The 23,301-nt window shown below is 46.6% G+C and overlaps 1 protein-coding gene across 1 annotated transcript; it reads left to right on the top strand.

Annotated features, from left to right (window-relative positions):
- Positions 1 to 2,881: 2,881 nt before the first annotated feature.
- LOC106592795 (endophilin-A1) lies at positions 2,882 to 22,149 on the top strand. The gene is made up of 10 exons (XM_045711407.2): positions 2,882 to 3,120; positions 13,790 to 13,858; positions 16,874 to 16,946; positions 17,040 to 17,183; positions 17,413 to 17,546; positions 17,881 to 17,941; positions 19,079 to 19,179; positions 19,532 to 19,635; positions 19,869 to 20,023; positions 20,945 to 22,149. Exons 1-10 carry the CDS (start codon positions 3,076 to 3,078, stop codon positions 21,139 to 21,141), a joined length of 1,083 nt encoding a protein of 360 aa, XP_045567363.1. The 5' UTR covers positions 2,882 to 3,075; the 3' UTR covers positions 21,142 to 22,149.
- The last annotated feature ends 1,152 nt before the right edge of the window (positions 22,150 to 23,301 follow it).

A 23,301-nucleotide genomic window follows, 5' to 3' on the forward strand; every position in this document is an offset into this window, starting at 1 on the left:
CGAGGGGATCCCATGCTTTTATTTTATCTCTCTTTGTACGTATACACGCTTTCCCGGTCGGAATATTATCGCTTTTTTACGAGAAAAATGGCATAAAAATGGATTTTAAACAGCGGTTGACATGCTTCGAAGTACGGTAATGGAATATTTAGAAATCTTTTGTCACGAAATGCGCCATGCTCGTGACCCTTATTTACCATTCGGATAGTGTCTTGAACGCACGAACAACACGCCGCTGTTTGGATATAACAATGGATTATTTGGGACCAAACCAACATTTGTTATTGAAGTAGCAGTCCTGGGAGTGCATTCTGACGAAGAACACCAAAGGTAATCAAACTTTTCTTATAGTAAATCGGAGTTTGGTCAGGGCTAAACTTGGTGGGTGTCTAAATAGCTAGCCGTGATGGCTAGGCTATCTACTCAGAATATTGCAAAATGTGCTTTCACCGAAAAGCTATTTTAAAATCGGACACCTCGATTGCACAAAGGAGTTCTGTATCTATAATTCATAAAATAATTGTTATGTTTTTTGTGAACGTTTATCGTGAGTAATTTAGTAAATTCACCGGAGGTTTGCGGGGGGTATGCTAGTTCTGAACGTCACATGCTAATGTAAAAAGCTGTTTTTTGATATAAATATGAACTTGATTGAACAAAACATGCATGTATTGTATAACATAATGTCCTAGGTGTGTCATCTGATGAAGATCATCAAAGGTTAGTGTTGCATTTAGCTGTCTTCTGGGTTTTTGTGACATTATATGCTAGCTTGAAAAATGGGTGTCTGATAATTTCTGGCTTGGTACTCTGCTGACATAATCTAATGTTTTGCTTTCGCTGTAAAGCCTTTTTGAAATCGGACAGTGTGGTTAGATAAAGGAGAGTCTTGTCTTTAAAATGCTGTGAAATAGTCATATGTTTGAAAAATGGAAGTTTTTGTATTTTTGAGGAATTTGTAATTTGCGCCACGCCTATCATTGGATATTGGAGCAGGTGTTCCGGTAGCGGAACGTCTAGATGTAAGAGGTTAATCTCTATGGGCAAGGCGGGACGAATTCGTCCCACCTACGTAACAGCCACCTGAATTCAGTGGCGTGATTTTTGAATCGTTTGAAATACTATTACTTCAATTTCTCAAACATATGACTATTTTACAGCTATTTAAAGACAAGACTCTCCTTAATCTAACCACACTGTCCGATTTCAAAAAGGCTTTACAACGAAAGCAAAACATTAGATTATGTCAGGAGAGTGCCCAGCCAGAAATAATCAGACACCCATTTTTCAAGCTAGCATATAATGTCACAAAAACCCAAACCACAGCTAAATGCAGCACTAACCTTTTATGATCTTCATCAGATGACACACCTAGGACATTATGTTATACAATACATGCATGTCTGTTCAATCAAGTTCATTTTTATATCAAAAAACAGCTTTTTACATTAGCATGTGACGTTCAGAAAAAGCATACCCCCCGCAAACTTCCGGGGAATTTACTAACAGTTTGCTAAATTACTCACGATAAACGTTCACAAAAAGCATAACAATTATTTTAAGAATTATAGATACATTACTCCTCTATGCACTCGATATGTCCGATTTTAAAATAGCTTTTCGGATGAAGCACATTTTGCAATATTCTAAGTACATAGCCCAGCCATCACGGCTAGCTATTTAGACACCCGGCAAGATTAGCCTTCACCAAAATCCTATTTCCTATAAGAAAAATGTTCTTACCTTTCCTGTTCTTCGTCAGAATGCACTCCCAGGACTTCTACTTCAATAACAAATGTAGGTTTGGTCCCAAATAATCCATCGTTATATCCAAATATCCTCTGTTTTGTTCGTGCGTTCTAGACACTATACGAATGGTAAATAACGGTCGTGCGCATGGCGCATGGCGTGACAAAAAATGTCTAAATATTCCATTACCATACTTCGAAGCATGTCAACCGCTGTTTAAAACCAATTTTTATGCCATTTATCTCGTAGAAAAGCGATAATATTCCGACCGGGAATCTGCAATAAGCTAAACAGCCGAATGAAATTTCTCCACGGGGGCGAATCGTGCACGCGCCTCATTCAATGGTCCTCTGATCGGCCACTTGGATAAGGCGATAATCTGTTTCAGCCAGAGGCTGCCTCGTCATCGTTCAGGTTTTTCCCGGGTTCTGAGAGCCTATTGGAGCCCTGGGAATTGTCACGTTACAGCTAAGATCCTTACTCTTCAATAAACAGATGCAAGACGCACGACTCCTTGTCAGACAGGCCACTTCCTGCATGAAACCTTGTCAGGTTTTTGCCTGCCATAGGAGTTCTGTTATACTCACAGACACCATTCAAACAGTTTTAGAAACTTTAGGGTGTTTTCTATCCAAACCTGAACAATAATATGCATATTCTAGCTTCTGAGTTGGTGTAGGAGGCAGTTAAAAATGGGCACATATTTTTTCCAAAATTCTCAATACTGCCCCCTAGCCCAAACAGGTTAATAGCTATTGGACAATTCATGTCATGACTACTTTATATATATATATATCGTCATGGCACACTTTGTCTAATAGCTATTGAAGATTAAAAGCAAAAAATAAATAATGGAATTTCAACAACAACAAAAAGCTGTGGATTTTTGTCCATCCTCCCCTGACTCAGAATAAATCATTATCATTGTCATGACATGCTTTGTGTAAGAGCCATTGAAGTTTGAAATCTGAAATCGTATTATTTTATAGTTTTTTTTGAAAGGTGTGGATTTTTCTGCATCTATCCTTGATTCAGAATATACCATCTTCATAGTCATGGCAGGCTTGGTTCAATAGCTGTTGACGAGAGAAACCCGAATATCCAATACAAAACGAATTTTACCTCGGTCACTTTATAGAGCGGACACCATGGTAGGCTAGGTTAGTCTACGGAACGACGAACACTTGATAGCAAGCAATCAAATGATAGCAAGCAAAAAAGAATGAAATAAAGAAAAGCGAATTATAGTCATTGTTTTGAAACCCGGAGGCCGAAGAATTGTGGATTACCGGTAAACGCGCGAGGTCGTCTGGTCGAACCGGAGCGATGTCTGTCGCGGGGCTGAAAAAGCAGTTCCACAAAGCCACTCAGGTAGATTTCGGTTAACGAATCTTTGTCTGTCGGTGCTTTTATCATGGTAGGCTATTTTTCGGTGATGATAGCTGATCAAAACAGCTACAGTGAATACAATGGCTGGTATTCTTTAATAATTGTATGGGTTTTGTCTGGGCTTAATCTCAAAAGGGAGAATTGTGATAGAGGTTTTTTTTCAGGCACAATATCATTAGGCTACATTGTCTATCTGTGCCTGGCTCCCAAGCCCATAGGCCTAGGCTACCACCACTAGCCTACACACACAGCCTGTCATTTGTCCAGCTATAGACCTATAGTTTAATAAAGGCCTATATCTCATCTCTTGAGTGAGGCATGCATCGGATTCTCTCTCAGCTTTGCATTATAGACGGGTCGGCGCTGCATGAAGTCGTTCGTGGACCCTGCTGCTTTTAACAGTAGCTGGGGATCCTAATAAAAAATACTAATACAAGCACGATAGAATTGCTTAGAAGCACACAGGCTACAGATCCGTCCTCATTATGGACCAATTGACAGCTCCCCCTCCTTTCCCCTCCATCGCTTCCGTCATTCCTCCCCTCCAAGGCAGTCACCAAGCCAGGAGTCTGTTCAAAAGGACGTGACGTTACAGAACGTTTACCGATCAGCTAGAAATGTATCATGATTGTTTCTCTGTTAGTTTACAGACACCATTCATTCCTGTTCTCTGTCCTTCTCTATATTTCCATCTGCAACGTTCCGTGTGTTTTCTCGTCCATGAATGAATACACCCACATGGAATGATAGACCAACAACAGCTGAACTCTAGACCTTACCCCTAACCCTGACCCCTCAATGACTGAACTATAACCCCTAACCCTGACCCCTCAATGGCTGAACTATAACCCCTAACCCTGACCCCTCAATGGCTGAACTATAACCCCTAACCCTGACCCCTTAATGACTGAACTATAACCCCTAACCCTGACCCCTCAATGGCTGAACTATAACCCCTAACCCTGACCCCTCAATGGCTGAACTATAACCCCTAACCCTGACCCCTCAATGGCTGAACTATAACCCCTAACCCTGAGCCCTCAATGGCTGAACTCTAGACCTGACCCTGACCCCTCAATGGCTGAACTATAACCCCTAACCCTGACCCCTCAATGGCTGAACTATAACCACTAACGCTGAGCCCTCAAAGGCTGAACTCTAGACCTAACCCTGACCCCTCAATGGCTGAACTCTAGACCTGACCCTGACCCCTCAATGGCTGAACTATAACCCCTAACCCTGACCCCTCAATGGCTGAACTCTAGACCTAACCCTGAGCCCTCCACAAATACAGTTGGCTCTAGTCTATATTGGCTCTAGTCTATATTGGCTCTAGTCTGTATTGGCTCTAGTCTGTGACTACAGTTGGCTCTAGTCTGTGACTACAGTTGGCTCTAGTCTGTAACTACAGTTGGCTCTAGTCTGTGACTGCAGTTGGCTCTAGTCTGTGACTGCAGTTGGCTCTAGTCTGTGACTGCAGTTGGCCCTAGTCTGTGACTGCAGTTGGCTCTAGTCTGTGACTGCAGTTGGCTCTAGTCTGTGACTGCAGTTGGCTCTAGTCTGTGACTGCAGTTGGCTCTAGTCTGTGACTGCAGTTGGCTCTAGTCTGTGACTGCAGTTGGCTCTAGTCTGTGACTGCAGTTGGCTCTAGTCTGTGACTACAGTTGGCTCTAGTCTGTGACTACAGTTGGCTCTAGTCTGAATGCAGTTGGCTCTAGTCTGTGACTGCAGTTGGCTCTAGTCTGTGACTGCAGTTGGCTCTAGTCTGTGACTGCAGTTGGCTCTAGTCTGTGACTACATTTGACTATAGTTTTTGACTGCAGTTGGCTCTAGTCTGTGACTACATTTGACTATAGTTTTTGACTACAGTTGGCTCTAATCTGTGACTGAGTGAAATAAAGCAAAACAAAAACACTCCAAGAGATGCCTTTTGAATAACAGCTTGTTTGTATGTTTGGGATGAGAAGATTTCATGAGATCGGGACTGAGGCTACATTTATAAGTGGGTTGGTTGGTTGCTGGGATACACCAGGCCTATTCCCCAGGACCTCTCTGTGGTGAGGATCTGAAAGGAAGGTTGGGAATTAAATGTGTTTAAAATAGATGCACCTACTTGAAAGAACCCATCTACAGCAACGGGTCACTGCGTGACAGTAACAGGGGGACAGGTGGAACGAAAATAGATATGAATCAACAACAACAGATGTTCCACCCGTGGGAGCACCGCAGTGGGGCGTGGCCTGACGGAGCACCGCAGTGGGGCGTGGCCTGACGGAGCACCGCAGTGGGGCGTGGCCTGACGGAGCACCGCAGTGGGGCGTGGCCTGACGGAGCACCGCAGTGGGGCGTGGCCTGACGGAGCACCGCAGTGGGGCGTGGCCTGACGGAGCACCGCAGTGGGGCGTGGCCTGACGGAGCACCGCAGTGGGGCGGGGCGTGGCCTGACGGAGCACCGCAGCGGGGCGGGGCGTGGCCTGACGGAGTAGCGGGGCGGGGCCTGACGGAGCACCGCAGCGGGGCGGGGCGTGACGGAGCACCGCAGCGGGGCGCGGCCTGACGGAGCACCGCAGCGGGGCGCGGCCTGACGGAGCACCGCAGCGGGGCGGGGCCTGACGGAGCACCGCAGCGGGGCGTGGCCTGACGGAGCACCGCAGCGGGGCGTGGCCTGACGGAGCACCGCAGTGGGGCGTGGCCTGACGGAGCACCGCAGTGGGGCGTGGCCTGACGGAGCACCGCAGTGGGGCGTGGCCTGACGGAGCACCGCAGTGGGGCGTGGCCTGACGGAGCACCGCAGTGGGGCGGGGTGTGGCCTGACGGAGCACCGCAGCGGGGCGGGGCGTGGCCTGACGGAGTAGCGGGGCGGGGCCTGACGGAGCAGCGGGGCGGGGCGTGACGGAGCACCGCAGCGGGGCGCGGCCTGACGGAGCACCGCAGCGGGGCGGGGCCTGACGGAGCACCGCAGCGGGGCGTGGCCTGACGGAGCACCGCAGCGGGGCGTGGCCTGACGGAGCACCGCAGCGGGGCGGGGCCTGACGGAGCAACGCAGCGGGGCGGGGCCTGACGGAGCACCGCAGCGGGGCGGGGCGGGGCCTGACGGAGCACCGCAGCGGGGCGGGGCGTGGCCTGACGGAGCACCGCAGCGGGGCGGGGCGTGGCCTGACGGAGCACCGCAGCGGGGCGGGGCGGGGCCTGACGGAGCACCGCAGTGGGGCGTGGCCTGACGGAGCACCGCAGTGGGGCGTGGCCTGACGGAGCACCGCAGTGGGGCGTGGCCTGACGGAGCACCGCAGTGGGGCGTGGCCTGACGGAGCACCGCAGTGGGGCGTGGCCTGACGGAGCACCGCAGTGGGGCGTGGCCTGACGGAGCACCGCAGTGGGGCGTGGCCTGACGGAGCACCGCAGTGGGGCGGGGCGTGGCCTGACGGAGCACCGCAGCGGGGCGGGGCGTGGCCTGACGGAGTAGCGGGGCGGGGCCTGACGGAGCACCGCAGCGGGGCGGGGCGTGACGGAGCACCGCAGCGGGGCGCGGCCTGACGGAGCACCGCAGCGGGGCGGGGCCTGACGGAGCACCGCAGCGGGGCGTGGCCTGACGGAGCACCGCAGCGGGGCGTGGCCTGACGGAGCACCGCAGCGGGGCGGGGCCTGACGGAGCAACGCAGCGGGGCGGGGCCTGACGGAGCACCGCAGCGGGGCGGGGCGGGGCCTGACGGAGCACCGCAGCGGGGCGGGGCGTGGCCTGACGGAGCACCGCAGCGGGGCGGGGCGTGGCCTGACGGAGTAGCGGGGCGGGGCCTGACGGAGCACCGCAGCGGGGCGGGGCGTGGCCTGACGGAGGACCGCAGCGGGGCGTGGCCTGACGGAGCACCGCAGTGGGGCGTGGCCTGGCGGGGTGTGGCCTGGCATCGAGAGAGGGAGAAGTTGAAACGTGCTGTAAGGGTCGTAACATGTATATTACCACCCCGCTATTGTTATTTGACTGCTGTTCTTTAATTATTTGTTATTCTTATATCTTACTTTTTTGGGGGGTATTTTCTCGAAACTGCTTTGTTGTAAATGCCTGTAAGTAAGCATTTCACTGTAAGGTCTACACCTGTTGTATTTGGCGCATGTGACAAATAAAATGTGATTTGATTTGAAGCCGATTGCTTAGTCATTGCCACAATCCAAGATGGCAGCTGAGGAAACAGGACACCTGAGATGGATTCACCTGAATTAATTATACGTGTTTCATTACTCTGGACGGACACACGCATACACACTTATCTTTCATTAAATACACAAAGAGGGGGAAGATGAGGGGAGAACTGAACACTCAAACACTTTCCATCTCTCCATCTCTCCTTTCCCAGTCCTTTTGGGAACCGGTTGGCATGGAAACCCTACATGTGTGCTGTCTTTGTCTGAAAATAGACCCAATGTTGCTGCTCAGAGGAGCGGGATGTGCGCACACACACACACACACACACACACACACACACACACACACACACACACACACACACACCCACAAACCACAAATGTACACACAAATTCACTCAGATACACACAGGGCTCGGAGCTGGTTAGTTCACTCAATAATTGATTGTCCTTGAGGGCACGACATATGACAGAGAGGTGCTATCTACGGTGCGGTCGTGTATCACTCGCTCGCTGTCTCGCTCACTGTCTCGCTCGACTGTCACGCTCGCTGTCTCGCTCGACTGTCTCGCTCTCACTGTCTCGCTCTCACTGTCTCGCTCTCACTGTCTCGCTCGGCTGTCTCGCTCGGCTGTCTCGCTCTCACTGTCTCGCTCGGCTGTCTCGCTCGGCTGTCTCGCTCTCACTGTCTCGCTCTCACTGTCTCGCTCTCACTGTCTCGCTCGGCTGTCTCGCTCGGCTGTCTCGCTCTCACTGTCTCGCTCGGCTGTCTCGCTCGGCTGTCTCGCTCTCACTGTCTCGCTCGGCTGTCTCGCTCAATCCCTTATTAGTGGAAGTGGTATTTGCTTTACACTGTCTGATCATTTGTAGCTTCATCAGTACCTGCCTGTTATATCAAATCTCTCAAGCCCAGCTATAGTCTACTGGAGGCCCAGCTATAGTCTACTGGAGGCCCAGCTATAGTCTACTGGAGGCCCAGCTATAGTCTACTGGAGGCCCAGCTATAGTCTACTGGAGGCCCAGCTATAGTCTACAGTAGTCTACTGGAGGCCCAGCTATAGTCTGCAGTAGTCTACTGGAGGCCCAGCTATAGTCTACAGTAGTCTACTGGAGGCCCAGCTATAGTCTACTGGAGGCCCAGCTATAGTCTGCAGTAGTCTACTGGAGGCCCAGCTATCGTCTACAGTAGTCTACTGGAGGCCCAGCTATAGTCTACTGGAGGCCCAGCTATAGTCTACTGGAGGCCCAGCTATAGTCTACAGTAGTCTACTGGAGGCCCAGCTCTAGTCTACTGGAGGCCCAGCTATAGTCTACTGGAGGCCCAGCTATAGTCTACAGTAGTCTACTGGAGGCCCAGCTATAGTCTGCAGTAGTCTACTGGAGGACCAGCTATAGTCTACTGGAGGACCAGTTATAGTCTACTGGAGGCCCAGCTACAGTCTACAGTAGTCTACTGGAGGCCCAGCTATAGTCTACTGGAGGCCCAGCTATAGTCTACAGTAGTCTACTGGAGGCCCAGTCTACTGGAGGCCCAGCTATAGTCTACTGGAGGCCCAGCTATAGTCTACTGGAGGACCAGCTATAGTCTACAGTAGTCTACTGGAGGCCCAGCTATAGTCTACTGGAGGCCCAGCTATAGTCTACTGGAGGACCAGCTATAGTCTACTGGAGGACCAGTTATAGTCTACTGGAGGCCCAGCTACAGTCTACAGTAGTCTACTGGAGGCCCAGCTATAGTCTACTGGAGGCCCAGCTATAGTCTACAGTAGTCTACTGGAGGCCCAGTCTACTGGAGGCCCAGCTATAGTCTACTGGAGGCCCAGCTATAGTCTACTGGAGGACCAGCTATAGTCTACAGTAGTCTACTGGAGGCCCAGCTATAGTCTACTGGAGGCCCAGCTATAGTCTACTGGAGGCCCAGCTATAGTCTACTGGAGGCCCAGCTATAGTCTACTGGAGGCCCAACTATAGTCTACTGGAGGCCCAGCTATAGTCTGCAGTAGTCTACTGGAGGCCCAGCTATAGTCTACTGGAGGCCCAGCTATAGTCTACTGGAGGCCCAGCTATAGTCTACTGGAGGCCCAGCTATAGTCTACTGGAGGCCCAGCTATAGTCTACTGGAGGCCCAGCTATAGTCTACAGTAGTCTACTGGAGGCCCAGCTATAGTCTACAGTAGTCTACTGGAGGCCCAGCTATAGTCTACTGGAGGCCCAGCTATAGTCTACTGGAGGCCCAGCTATAGTCTGCAGTAGTCTACTGGAGGCCCAGCTATAGTCTACTGGAGGCCCAGCTATAGTCTACTGGAGGCCCAGCTATAGTCTGCAGTAGTCTACTGGAGGCCCAGCTATAGTCTGCAGTAGTCTACTGGAGGCCCAGCTATAGTCTACAGTAGTCTACTGGAGGCCCAGCTATAGTCTACAGTAGTCTACTGGAGGCCCAGCTATAGTCTACAGTAGTCTACTGGAGGCCCAGCTATAGTCTACTGGAGGCCCAGCTATAGTCTACAGTAGTCTACTGGAGGCCCAGCTACAGTCTACAGTAGTCTACTGGAGGCCCAGCTATAGTCTACTGGAGGCCCAGCTATTGTCTACAGTAGTCTACTGGAGGCCCAGCTATAGTCTACTGGAGGCCCAGCTATAGTCTACAGTAGTCTACTGGAGGCCCAGCTATAGTCTACTGGAGGCCCAGCTATAGTCTACTGGAGGCCCAGCTATAGTCTACTGGAGGCCCAGCTATAGTCTACTGGAGGCCCAGTCTACTGGAGGCCCAGCTATAGTCTACTGGAGGCCCAGCTATAGTCTACAGTAGTCTACTGGAGGCCCAGCTATAGTCTACTGGAGGCCCAGCTATAGTCTACTGGAGGCCCAGCTATAGTCTACTGGAGGCCCAGCTATAGTCTGCAGTAGTCTACTGGAGGCCCAGCTATAGTCTGCAGTAGTCTACTGGAGGCCCAGCTATAGTCTACAGTAGTCTACTGGAGGCCCAGCTATAGTCTACAGTAGTCTACTGGAGGCCCAGCTATAGTCTACTGGAGGCCCAGCTATAGTCTACAGTAGTCTACTGGAGGCCCAGCTACAGTCTACAGTAGTCTACTGGAGGCCCAGCTATAGTCTACTGGAGGCCCAGCTATTGTCTACAGTAGTCTACTGGAGGCCCAGCTATAGTCTACTGGAGGCCCAGCTATAGTCTACAGTAGTCTACTGGAGGCCCAGCTATAGTCTACTGGAGGCCCAGCTATAGTCTACTGGAGGCCCAGCTATAGTCTACTGGAGGCCCAGTCTACTGGAGGCCCAGCTATAGTCTACTGGAGGCCCAGCTATAGTCTACAGTAGTCTACTGGAGGCCCAGCTATAGTCTACTGGAGGCCCAGCTATAGTCTACTGGAGGCCCAGCTATAGTCTACTGGAGGCCCAGCTATAGTCTACTGTAGTCTACTGGAGGCCCAGCTACAGTCTACAGTAGTCTACTGGAGGCCCAGCTACAGTCTACAGTAGTCTACTGGAGGCCCAGCTATAGTCTACTGGAGGCCCAGCTATAGTCTACTGTAGTCTACTGGAGGCCCAGCTACAGTCTACAGTAGTCTACTGGAGGCCCAGCTATAGTCTACTGGAGGCCCAGCTACAGTCTACAGTAGTCTACTAAAGTCAATTATAAAGACAGTCCTGGTCTGAATGAAACTGTCTTGTTCACTACTTTGCTTTGTGAAAAGGCAAATGTACTGTTTCTGATATTATAGTGAGCGATGGGTGTATGTACCTGCATGCATGCTTGCTGTGTGTGTGTGTGTGTGTGTGTGTGTGTGTGTGTGTGTGTGTGTGTGTGTGTGTGTGTGTGTGTGTGTGTGTGTGTGTGTGTGTGTGTGTGTGTGTGTGTGTGTGTGTGTGTGTGTGTGTGTGTGTGTGTGTGTTCCTATTGTCTGTACTAATGTTTAATGTGTGTATAACTGTAAATAGTGGGCAGGCTATTCTTTCAGTTGGATGAGGCTCTGGTGAGGGCACTAGAACAGTCTGCAGCACCCGGCTTCACCCTACTAGAATCTGAAGTCAAATGTCTACTGTTTGCTGATGATCTGGTGCTTCGGTCCCAACCAAGGAGGACCTACAGCAGCATCTAGATCTTCTGCACAGATTCTGCCAGACCTGGGCCCTGACAGACCTGGGTCCGAACAGACCTGGGCCCTGACAGACCTGGGCCCTGACAGTAGATCTCAGTAAGACCAAAAAATAATGATTTTCCAAAAAGGTCCAGTTGCCATGACCACAAATACAAATTCCGTAGAGCACACAAAAAACTATACATACCTCGGCCATCAGCTCCACAGGTAACTTATACAGAGTTGTGAACGAGCTGAGAGAGAAGGCAAGAAATTCGACATCCCTATTAGGATCTGCCTTAAAATACAGAACTCCTTGCCCTTTATGGTTGTGAGGTCTGGGGTCCGCTCACCAACCAATAATTCACCAAATGGGACAAACACCAAATTGAGACTCTGCATGCAGAATTCTGCAAAAATATCCTCAGTGTACAACGTAAAACACCAAATAATCCATGCAGAGCAGAATTAGGCAGATACCTGCTAATTATCAAAATCCATAAAAGAGATGTTAAATTCTACAACCACCTAAAAGGAAGTGATTCTCAAACCTTCCATAACAAAGCCATCACCTACAGAGAGATGAACCTGGACAGCAACACAAATAGACCCAACCAAATCATGAGAAAACAAAAAGATAATTACTTGACACATTGGAAAGAATTTACAAAAAAACAGTGCAAACTAGAATGTTATTTGGCCCTAAACAGAGAGGACACAGTGGCAGAATACCTGACCACTGTGACTGACCCAAACTTAAGGAAAAGGTTTGACTATGTACAGACTCAGTGATCATAGCCTTGCTATTGAGAGAGGCCACCGTAGGCAGACCTGGCTCTCAAGAGAAGACAGGCTATGTGCAACACTGCCCACAAAATGAGGTGGAAACTGAGCTGCACTTCCTAACCTCTTGCCAAATATTTAGGATTTGATTTATATTGGAAAACTGGTCTGATTGATTGATTGATTGATTGATTGATTACCTCTTTGGCTGTGTTTACACAGGCAGCCAAATTCAAATATTATGCCCAATTATTGGGCAAAAGAGCTGATTTGATTGGTCAAAAGACAAATCAGTGGAAAAATAATCCGAATTTTGCAGCCTATGTAAACACAAGGTGTGTGTGGTGTGTGTGTGTGTGTGTGTGTGTGTGTGTGTGTGTGTGTGTGTGTGTGTGTGTGTGTGTGTGTGTGTGTGTGTGTGTGTGTGTGTGTGTGTGTTTGTTTGTGTGGTGGGGGTTGGGATTGTTGTTCAGGAACATGAGAGAGAGAGATCCAAGCTCTGTCTCCATAGCAACTACCTCTTTCTCTCTCTTTCTCTCTGCCTCTCTCTCTTTCTCTCTGCCTCTCTCTTTCTCTCTGCCTCTCTCTCTTTCTCTCTCTCTGCCTCTCTCTCTTTCTCTCTCTTTCTCTCTGCCTCTCTCTGCCTCTCTCTCTGCCTCTCTCTCTCTTTCTCTCTGCCTCTCTCTCTTTCTCTCTCTCTGCCTCTCTCTCTGCCTCTCTGACTCTCTCTCTGCCTCTCTCTCTCTTTCTCTCTGCCTCTCTCTCTCTCTTTCTCTCTGCCTCTCTTTCTGCCTCTCTCTCTGCCTCTCTTTCTTTCTCTCTGCTTCTCTTTAACTAATTTGATTAGCAAGATAGCATCATTGGGCACCTGATGGGTTATAGTTATTTAATAATTTGCAATTATGTCTACTTATGATAAGGTAAAAGGTTTATGTTTCTGTCTCCATATGATATGGTAAATATATCCAATGCAACAAAAAAAAAATACATCTATATTTAAATGGTAATAATATAAATTTGCATAGATTTCCATTAATTCACATATATTCCCGTTAATTCCCATGGAAAGTTTCGACCTCTGAATATTCCCCAAAATGTGCAACCCTACACATACACACGCGGACACACGTGCACACACACACACTGACACATACCTACACACACACACTGACACATACACACACATACACACACACACACTGACACACACACACACACATTGACACATGCACACACTGACACATACACTGACACACACACACTGACTTGCAGACACAAACACACATACACACACACTGACTGACACACACATACACACACTGACACAAACACACATGAATTCATCTTCAGAAGAGGTTGATGAGTTTTTAATATTGTTAACTTAAGACTCTGTTTCTATTTCCTCTCTCGCTGTCTCTCTTCTCTCTCTCTCTGTCTCTCTCTCTCGCTGTCTCTCTCTCTCTCTCTCTCTCTCTCTGTCTCTCTCTCTCTCTGTCTCTCTCTCTCGCTGTCTCTCTCTCTCTCTCTCTCTCTCTCTCTCTCTCTCTCTCTCTCTGTCTCTGTCTCTGTCTCTCTCTCTCGCTGTCTCTCTCTCTCTCCCCCTCTGTCTCTCTCTCTCGCTCTCTCTCTCCATGTAGAAAGTCAGTGAGAAGGTTGGAGGAGCAGAAGGAACCAAACTTGACGATGACTTCCTACTGATGGAAAAGGTCATTATTCTGTACATTACATTGTTTCTTGTTCAGGAGTGGTGTTTAAAAAAAAAAAGGTGGAAAACCCCTAAATTATCACATGATGAAAATCATGAAATCACAACCAATAACACTTTCACGTGTGTGGGTTAGATTCCCTCGCTCATAATTAATGACAACTCACACATTTTTAAATGCATTTATTTGTTTATTTATACTACTAGTGCTACTACTGTTACCACTGCTGCTACTACTGTTGCTACTGCTGCTACTACTACTACTACTGTTGCTACTGCTACTACTACTACTACTGCTGTTACTACTACTACTACTACTGTTGCTACTGCTACTACTACTACTACTGTTGCTACTACTTCTACTACTACTGCTGTTCCTACTACTACTACTGTTGCTACTGCTACTACTACTACTACTACTGTTGCTACTACTTCTACTACTACTGCTGTTCCTACTACTACTACTGTTGCTACTGCTACTACTACTACTGTTGCTACTACTACTACAACTGCTGTTACTACTGCTGCTGCTGCTACTACTACTGTTAGTACTGATACTACTACTGTTGCTACTACTGCTACTACTGCTTCTACTACTACTGCTACTACTACTACTGCTGTAACTACTGCTGCTACTACTACTGCTAGTACTACTGCTGCTACTACTGCTAGTACTACTGCTGCTACTATTGTTACTACTACTACTACTGCTACTACTACTGCTAGTACTACTGCTGCTACTATTGTTACTACTACTACTACTGCTAGTACTACTGCTGCTACTACTGCTAATACTACTGCTGCTACTATTGTTACTACTACTACTACTGCTGCTACTACTGGTACTGCTATTACTACTGCTGCTACTACTGCTGCTACTGCTACTACTGCTGCTACTACTGCTGCTACTGCTACTACTGCTGTTACTACTACTGCTGCTACTACTGCTAGTACTACTGCTGCTACTATTGTTACTACTGCTGTTACTACTGCTGTTGTTACTACTGTTACTACTGCTACTACTGTTACTACTGCTACTACTGCTGTTACTACTACTGCTACTACTGCTGTTACTACTCCTGCTACTACTGCTGTTACTACTACTGCCTCTGCTGTTACTACTGCTGTTACTGCTACTACTGCTGTTACTACTACTGCTACTACTGCTGTTACTACTACTGCTACTACTGCTGTTACTACTACTGCTACTACTGCTGTTACTACTGTTACTACTGTTACTACTGTTACTGCTGTTACTACTGCTTTTGCTACTACTGCTGTTACTACTGTTACTACTGTTACTGCTGCTACTACTGCTTTTGCTACTACTGCTGTTACTACTACTGTTACTACTGCTGCTACTACTGTTACTGCTGCTACTACTATTGCTGCTGTTACTACTGTTACTACTACTGTTACTACTGTTACTACTACTGTTACTACTGTTACTACTACTGTTACTACTGCTACTACTGTTACTGCTGCTACTACTGTTACTGCTGCTACTACTGTTACTGCTGCTACTACTACTGCTGCTGTTACTACTGTTACTGCTGCTACTACTGTTACTGCTGCTACTACTACTGCTGCTGTTACTACTGTTACTACTGTTACTACTGCTACTACTGTTACTGCTGCTACTACTGTTACTACTGCTACTACTGCTGTTACTACTGCCTCTGCTGTTACTACTGCTACTACTACTGCTGCTGTTACTACTACTACTACTGCTTCGACTGCTACTACTACTGATGTTACTACTGCTACTAATACTACTGCGACTGTTACTACTTTTCTTATTACTACTACTGCTGTTGCTACTACTGCTACTGCTTCTACTGCTGTGCATGTTACTGCTGCTACTGTTGTTACTACTGTTACTACTGCTGCTGCTACTACTACTACTACTGCTACTACTGCTGTTACTGCTACTGCTGTTACTACTACTGCTACTACTGCTGTTACTACTACTGCTGTTACTACTACTGCTACTACTGCTGTTACTACTACTGCTACTACTGCTGCTACTACTACTACTACTGTTACTGCTACTGTTACTACTACTACTACTACTACTACTGCTGTTACTGCTACTGCTACTACTACTACTACTACTACTACTACTACTGCTACTACTACTACTACTACTACTACTACTACTGCTGTTACTGCTACTGCTACTACTACTACTACTACTACTGCTGTTACTGCTACTACTACTACTACTACTATTTCTACTGCTGTTGTTGTTACTACTGCTGCTACTACTGCTGCTACTACTGCTGTTACTACTGCTGCTGCTACTACTACTACTACTACTACTACTGCTACTACTGCTGTTACTGCTACTGCTGCTACTACTACTACTACTACTGCTGTTACTACTGCTACTACTGCTGTTAATACTGCTACTACTGCTGCTGTTACTGCTACTACTGCTTTTACTACTACTGCTACTACTGCTACTAATACTGTTACAACTGCTACTACTATTGCTGCTGTTACTGCTACTACTACTACTACTACTACTACTACTGCGGTTACTACTACTGCTACTTCTGCTGTTACTAGTACTGCTACTACTGCTGTTACTACTACTTCTACTACTACTACTGCGGTTACTACTACAACTGCTGTTACTACTACTACTACTGCTGTTACTACTGCTACTACTGCGGTTACTACTACTGCTGTTGTTACTGCTACTACTACTGTTACTACTACTACTACTACTGCGGTTACTACTACTGCTACTTCTGCTGTTACTACTGCTACTACTGCTACTACTGCTTTTACTACTACTGCTACTACTGCTGTTGCTACTACTGCTACTGCTACTACTGTTACTGCTACTGCTACTACTGCTGTTGCTACTGCTGCTACTGCTCCTGCTGCTACTGCTACTTAATTGAATGTACTGACTGTTCGTCGCTCTGGGTAACACTGTCAGAACAACCGGATTCACAACTTGTGTGTGTGTGTGTGTGTGTGTGTGTGTGTGTGTGTGTGTGTGTAGAAGGTGGACACCACCAGTAGAGCAGTGCTGGACATCATGACCAAAACTACAGAATACCTACAGCCCAACCCAGGTGAGAACACACTGTCTCGGTCTGTCTGTCACAGACAGTCTCTGTCTCTCTCTCTCACAGACTGACAAACAGACTCTCTCTCTCTTTCCCCAGCATCCAGGGCCAAGCTGAGTCTGATAGGGACCATGTCTAAGATCAGAGGCCAGGAGAAGGGGCCGGGTTACCCCCAGGCTGAGACTGTACTGGGTGAGACCATGCAGCGCTTCGGACGAGAGCTGGGAGAGGAGTCATGCTTTGGTACGTGTGTTCACACGCACACAGACATATAAAGACACACACACCTACTGTATTGACAATACAGCATCAATAATTCAACATCTTTGCAATCTCCATTCCCTATGATAGAACATACAAAACAATTCAACTCTCTCGCCGTCTTGCCTCCCATTCCCTTTCTCCCCCTATCCCTCCCTCCTCCACCTCTCCCTACCCCTCCCTCTCTCCTTGTCCCCTCTCCCTCCTCCAGGTCTGGCTCTCCTAGATGCTGGGGAGGCCATGGGTGAGCTGGGGGCGGTGAAGGATGCCTTGGATATGGAGGTCAAACAGAACTTTATTGATCCGCTACAGAACCTACAGGAAAAAGACATCAAAGAAATACAGGTAGATATCAGAACTTTATTGATCCACTACAGAACCTACAGGAAAAAAGACATCAATAAATATGAAAAATGTTAGATAAATGTTCAATATATGAATGTTAATATAAATATTATCAATAAATGTTACATAACTGTTAAATAAAGGTTGAATTATAAATACAGGTTAAAGAACTTACATAAAGGAAGTTATTGTTAGGTAAATAAAATAAATATTAAATTAATTTAAATCAATCTTAAATTAACTTCAATGGATCGGACAATAAATCAGCTACATTTAAAAAATAAATAAAATAAATGATGAATGAAGTAAATGAATTAAAGATGTGTTGTTCCAGCACCACCTAAAGAAGATGCAGGGACGCCGCCTGGACTTTGACTACAAGAAGAAACGTCACGGTAAAGGAGATGGGATTATCATGATTATCTTTATTATTATTTGTATTATTATTATCATTATTATTTATTATCATTATTAATTGTATTATTATTATTATTATTATTATTTATTATCATTCTTATTATTTTTATTATCATTATTCTTTATTATCATTCTTATTATTTATTATTATTATTATTTATTATTATCATTATTATTTTTTTAATTATTAATATTATTTATTATTTATTCTTATTTATTATTATCATTTTTTTATTTTATTTATTATCATTATTATTATCATTATTCTTTATTATCATTATTATTATGTATTATTATTATTTATTATTATTATTATTATTATTATTTATTATCATTAATTATTATCATTTATTATTATTATAATTATTATCATTTATTATCATTTATTATTATTATTATTATTATTATTATTATTATTATTATTATAATACTAAACATAAATACAACATGCAAAGATTTTACTGAGTTACAGTTCACATAAGGAAATCAGTCAATTGAAATACATTTATTAGGCCCTAATCTATGGATTTCACATGACTGGATGGAGGCACAGCCATGGGTGGGTCTGGGAGGGCATAGGCCCACCTCAGTTGGGAGCCAGGTCCAGCCAATCAGAATGATTTTTTTCCCCCACAAAAGCGCTTTATTACAGACAGAAATAATACATTTCATCAGCTGTCCTGGTGGCTGGTCTCAGACGATCCCGCAGGTGTAGGAGCCGGATGTGACGTTGTGTTGTGTGACCAATTTGCACATTTTAGAGTGTCCTTTTGCTGTCCCCAGCACAAGGTGCCCTTGTGTAATGATCATGTTGTTTAATCAGCTTCTTGATATGCCACACTTGTTAGATGGATGGATTATCTTGGCAAAGGAGAAATGTTCACTAACAGGGATGTAAAAAAAAATACATTTGTGCACAACATTTGGAAGAAATAAGCTTTTCGTGCGTATGGAACATTTCTGGGATCTTTTTTTTCAGCTCATGAAACATGGGACCAACACTTTACATGTTGCGTTTTATATTTTTGTTCAGTATGTTATTGGTATTATTACTCTCTCAAATACAAGCGTTGTTGTTGTTGTTATTATTATAATAACTTGTTATGTAATTGTAGGTAAAGGAGTTCTGGAGGAGGAAATCACACAGGCGCTGGAGAAATTTGATGAGTCCAAAGAGGTGGCAGAGCAGAGCATGTTCAACCTGCTGGAGAGTGATGTAAGTTGTCTCTCCTCTCTCTTCTCTGTCCCTCTCTCCTCTCTCTTCTCTGTCCCTCTCTCCTCTCTGTCTCTCTGTCCCTCTCTCCTCTCCGTCTCTCTCTCCTCTCTCTTTCTCTGTCCCTCTCTCCTCTCTGTCTCTCTGTCTCTCTCTCCTCTCTGTCCCTCTCTCCTCTCTGTCTCTCTGTCCCTCTCTCCTCTCTGTCTCTCTGTCCCTCTCTCCTCTCTGTCCCTCTCTCTCCTCTCTGTCCCTCCTCTGTCTCTCCTCCCCCTCTCGCTCTGTTGTTGGATCCATTTGAGTAGGCTAAAACTAACTTTAAGGAGATACTTTTTCCCTGTGTGTGTGTGTGTAGATTGAGCAGGTGAGTCAGCTAGCAGCGTTGGTCCAGGCCCAGGTGGAGTATCACAGACAAGCTACAGAAATATTACAGCAGCTCTCCAGCAAGCTGCACGAGAGGTCAGTCACACACAGACACTAGGGCTGGGAAGGCACACTATAGTGTTGACATTGAACATTTTTTAAAGGCATTTTCTCTGACGTTCAAAGAGATTGTATTCATGGTTAATCCTGTGCATGTCGGCTACAAATGTGAACGAGCTTTGAAAGTCTTGCTATACTACGCCTTAAACCCTGTGTTTTACACTGACATTGTGGTGTGTTGACCTCTGACCTCTGTGTTGTCTCTCCAGGATCCGGGAGGCGCAGGATAAACCCAGGAAGGAGTATGTTCCTAAACCCAGGATGGTCCTAGAGCTGCTCCCCCCCAGCGATAGCCACAATGGGGGGCTCAACACCACCAAGTCCCCTGGGCCAGCCTCGTCCCCAGGCCCCGCGCGCACCCCCGGTGAGAACACACAACACAGGACGGACGCAGACACTCACACTCAAAGATCCACGTACAAACAAAGACTCACAGACCCACACACAGAAACATAGATCCACATAAAAACACACAGATCCACCTACAGACACACAGATCCACTCACAGATCCACAGACTCACAGACCCACACACAGAAACACAGACCTACGTACAGAAACACAGATCCACGTACAGACTCACAGATCCACTCACAGACACACAGACTCGCAGATCCACGTACAGACTCACAGACACACACACAGACTCACGTACAGACTCACAGACTCACGCACAGACTCACGCACAGACATACACTCACAGATCCACGTACAGACTCACAGACTCACAGATCCACGTACAGACTCACAGACTCACAGATCCACGTACAGACTCACAGATCCACATAGACTCACGTCCAGACTCACAGATCCACGTCCAGACTCACAGATCCACGTCCAGACTCACAGATCCACGTCCAGACTCACAGATCCACGTACAGACACACAGACTCACAGATCCACGTACAGACTCACAGATCCACGTACAGACTCACAGATCCACGTACAGACTCACAGATCCACGTCCAGACTCACAGATCCACGTCCAGACTCACAGATCCACGTCCAGACTCACAGATCCACGTACAGACACACAGACTCACAGACTCACGCACAGACATACACTCACAGATCCACATACAGACACAGACTCACAGATCCACATAGACTCACGTCCAGACTCTCAGATCCACGTACAGACACACAGACTCACAGATCCACGCACAAACACACTCAGCCGGTTTCTCTCTCTCTCTGTCGGTCTCTCTCTTTGTCTCCCCCTCTCTCTCTTCGTCTCACTCTCTCTCTTCGTCTCCTTCTCTCCACCCTTCCCCTCTCTCCCTCAGCTCCTATGGACCAACCGTGCTGCCGGGCGTTGTACGACTTTGTGCCGGAGAACGAGGGTGAGCTGGGCTTCAAAGAGGGCGATATCATCACCCTAACCAATCAGATCGATGATAACTGGTACGAAGGCATGGTCAACGGCCAATCAGGTTTCTTCCCCATCAACTACGTGGATATCCTGGTTCCACTTCCTCATTAGGCCACCCGCCCCCACCCAATCTTCACCCCACTTCCTGCCGGGGGCCCCAGCCTCTGCCCCACCTCTTCCCAGCCTCTGCCCAGCCTGTGCCCAGCCTAATCCACGCCTTCGTCTTTGTGCTTGTGTGAGTGCAACTGCTTTTTCACAAAGAACTACAACTGTGAGGAACAAGGGACTACAATTGTATAGGATTCTGCAAGAAGAAGACGAAGAATGAGGGATAAGTGAGCTGGTTGAACCCTAACTGAAGACTGGTGGAAACAGTAGTGAGCTGGTTATGTAAAGTTGATTGAGCTGGTTGAACTAACTGAAGACTGATGGAAACAGTGGGATGGTTGAACTAACTGAAGACTGGTGGAAACAGAGTAGTAACTGAAGACTGGTGGAAACAGAGTAGTGAGATGGTTAAACTAACTGAAGACTGGTGGAAACAGAATAGTAACTGAAGACTGGTGGAAACAGAGTAGTAACTGAAGACTGGTGGAAACAGAGTAGTGAGATGGTTGAACTAACTGAAGACTGGTGGAAACAGAGTAGTGAGATGGTTAAACTAACTGAAGACTGGTGGAAACAGAATAGTAACTGAAGACTGGTGGAAACAGAGTAGTAACTGAAGACTGGTGGAAACAGAGTAGTGAGATGGTTGAACTAACTGAAGACTGGTGGAAACAGAGTAGTGAGATGGTTGAACTAACTGAAGACTGGTGGAAACAGAGTAGTAACTGAAGACTGGTGGAAACAGAGTAGTAACTGAAGACTGGTGGAAACAGAGTAGTGAGATGGTTGAACTAACTGAAGACTGGTGGAAACAGAGTAGTGAGATGGTTAAACTAACTGAAGACTGGTGGAAACAGAATAGTAACTGAAGACTGGTGGAAACAGAGTAGTAACTGAAGACTGGTGGAAACAGAGTAGTGAGATGGTTGAACCCTAACTGAAGACTGGTGGAAACAGAGTAGTGAGATGATTGTGTAAAGAGCCATAGGTGGATATATATATATATATATATATATATATATATATATCTATATACAGTATGTGTCTATGGTTGTGCGTACTGTAATAGGTTCCAATGTATTGCATGCTGGGACAAGCCGTTAAAGGTTGACGTTTTAAAAAGGTTAATAAAGAAAACTGTTACATGATGACGGTTGTAATGAATGTTGTTCTGGAGGCAGCTCTGCAGAATGGTCACCAGCTGGCACAGCCACAAAGTCATAACATCTGAGTTTGAACCTAACCTTAAGCACACTGAAAACCTTAATGCCGAACTTTAAATTATATATATATAAATATATAGCCAATTTTGACTTTGCAGCTGGTCCATCTAGCGGAAATCGCTCAGTTCTGCCTCCAAGGCAAGATTCACGACAATAAACATCAACCTGCGTTGTAATGATGATGATGACTTTAAGTGACGATGATGTTACAGATGCTTGTTGTTATAGGCTTGTTGTGTTCTGCTGTGACTGTGTTTCCTATGTGATGGGCGTTATATCACGAGAGACCTGATTTCTCTGTCCGATGGGCGATGAAGTCAATAAAGCTGTCCAGTGGTTGTGTCAGTCAAAGACCCTCAAATGCATCCCAAATAGCACTCTATTCCCTATATATGGCAGTACTTTTGGTTAGACGGGACTGGAGGAGAGTAGCTAGGTTGTTGGACTTATTCCACATTGGCTGATTTTAGTCCTCTATTGAGAAGAGGGACTAAGTGACTTGAGATGGACGGAGGTGAGTTCAGTCAGTTTGATTTATTTTATCTTTATTTAACTAGGGCAAGTCAGTGAAGAACGAACAAATACTTATTTACAATGACGACCTACCCCCCCGGGCCAAACCCGGACGACGCTTGGCCAATTGTGCGCAGCCCTATGGGACTCCCAATCACAGGGCCGGATGTGATACAGCCTGGATTTGAACCAGGGACTGTAGTGACGCCACTCGGGAGCCCAGTTATCTCTGCCATACAGCATTCGACTGTTTCAGAGTAAAAGTCCCCCGTCCCCCCCCCACTGGGAAAAGATGTCAATTCAACATCTATTCCACGTTGGGTTCAATGTAATTTTTAATTGAAATAGCGTGGACGCAACGTTGATTCAACCAGTGTGTGCCCAAGCGAGGCCTCTTGTACATGGTATGAAGAGACCGAGCGGGCCG

Source organism: Salmo salar, chromosome 18, assembly GCF_965601325.2.
Source record: "Salmo salar chromosome 18, fSalSal1, whole genome shotgun sequence".
Lineage (NCBI taxonomy): Eukaryota > Metazoa > Chordata > Actinopteri > Salmoniformes > Salmonidae > Salmo > Salmo salar.

What these genes read in the sequence shown, in the direction of transcription:
- LOC106592795 (XM_045711407.2), top strand. Translation starts at nt 3,076, where the DNA reads ATGTCTGTCGCGGGGCTGAAAAAGCAGTTCCACAAAGCCACTCAG. An exon ending in ACTTCCTACTGATGGAAAAG is followed by an intron (nt 13,859 to 16,873) that starts GTCATTATTCTG and finishes GTGTGTGTGTAG; the next exon opens with AAGGTGGACACCACCAGTAG. An exon ending in TCAACCTGCTGGAGAGTGAT is followed by an intron (nt 19,180 to 19,531) that starts GTAAGTTGTCTC and finishes GTGTGTGTGTAG; the next exon opens with ATTGAGCAGGTGAGTCAGCT.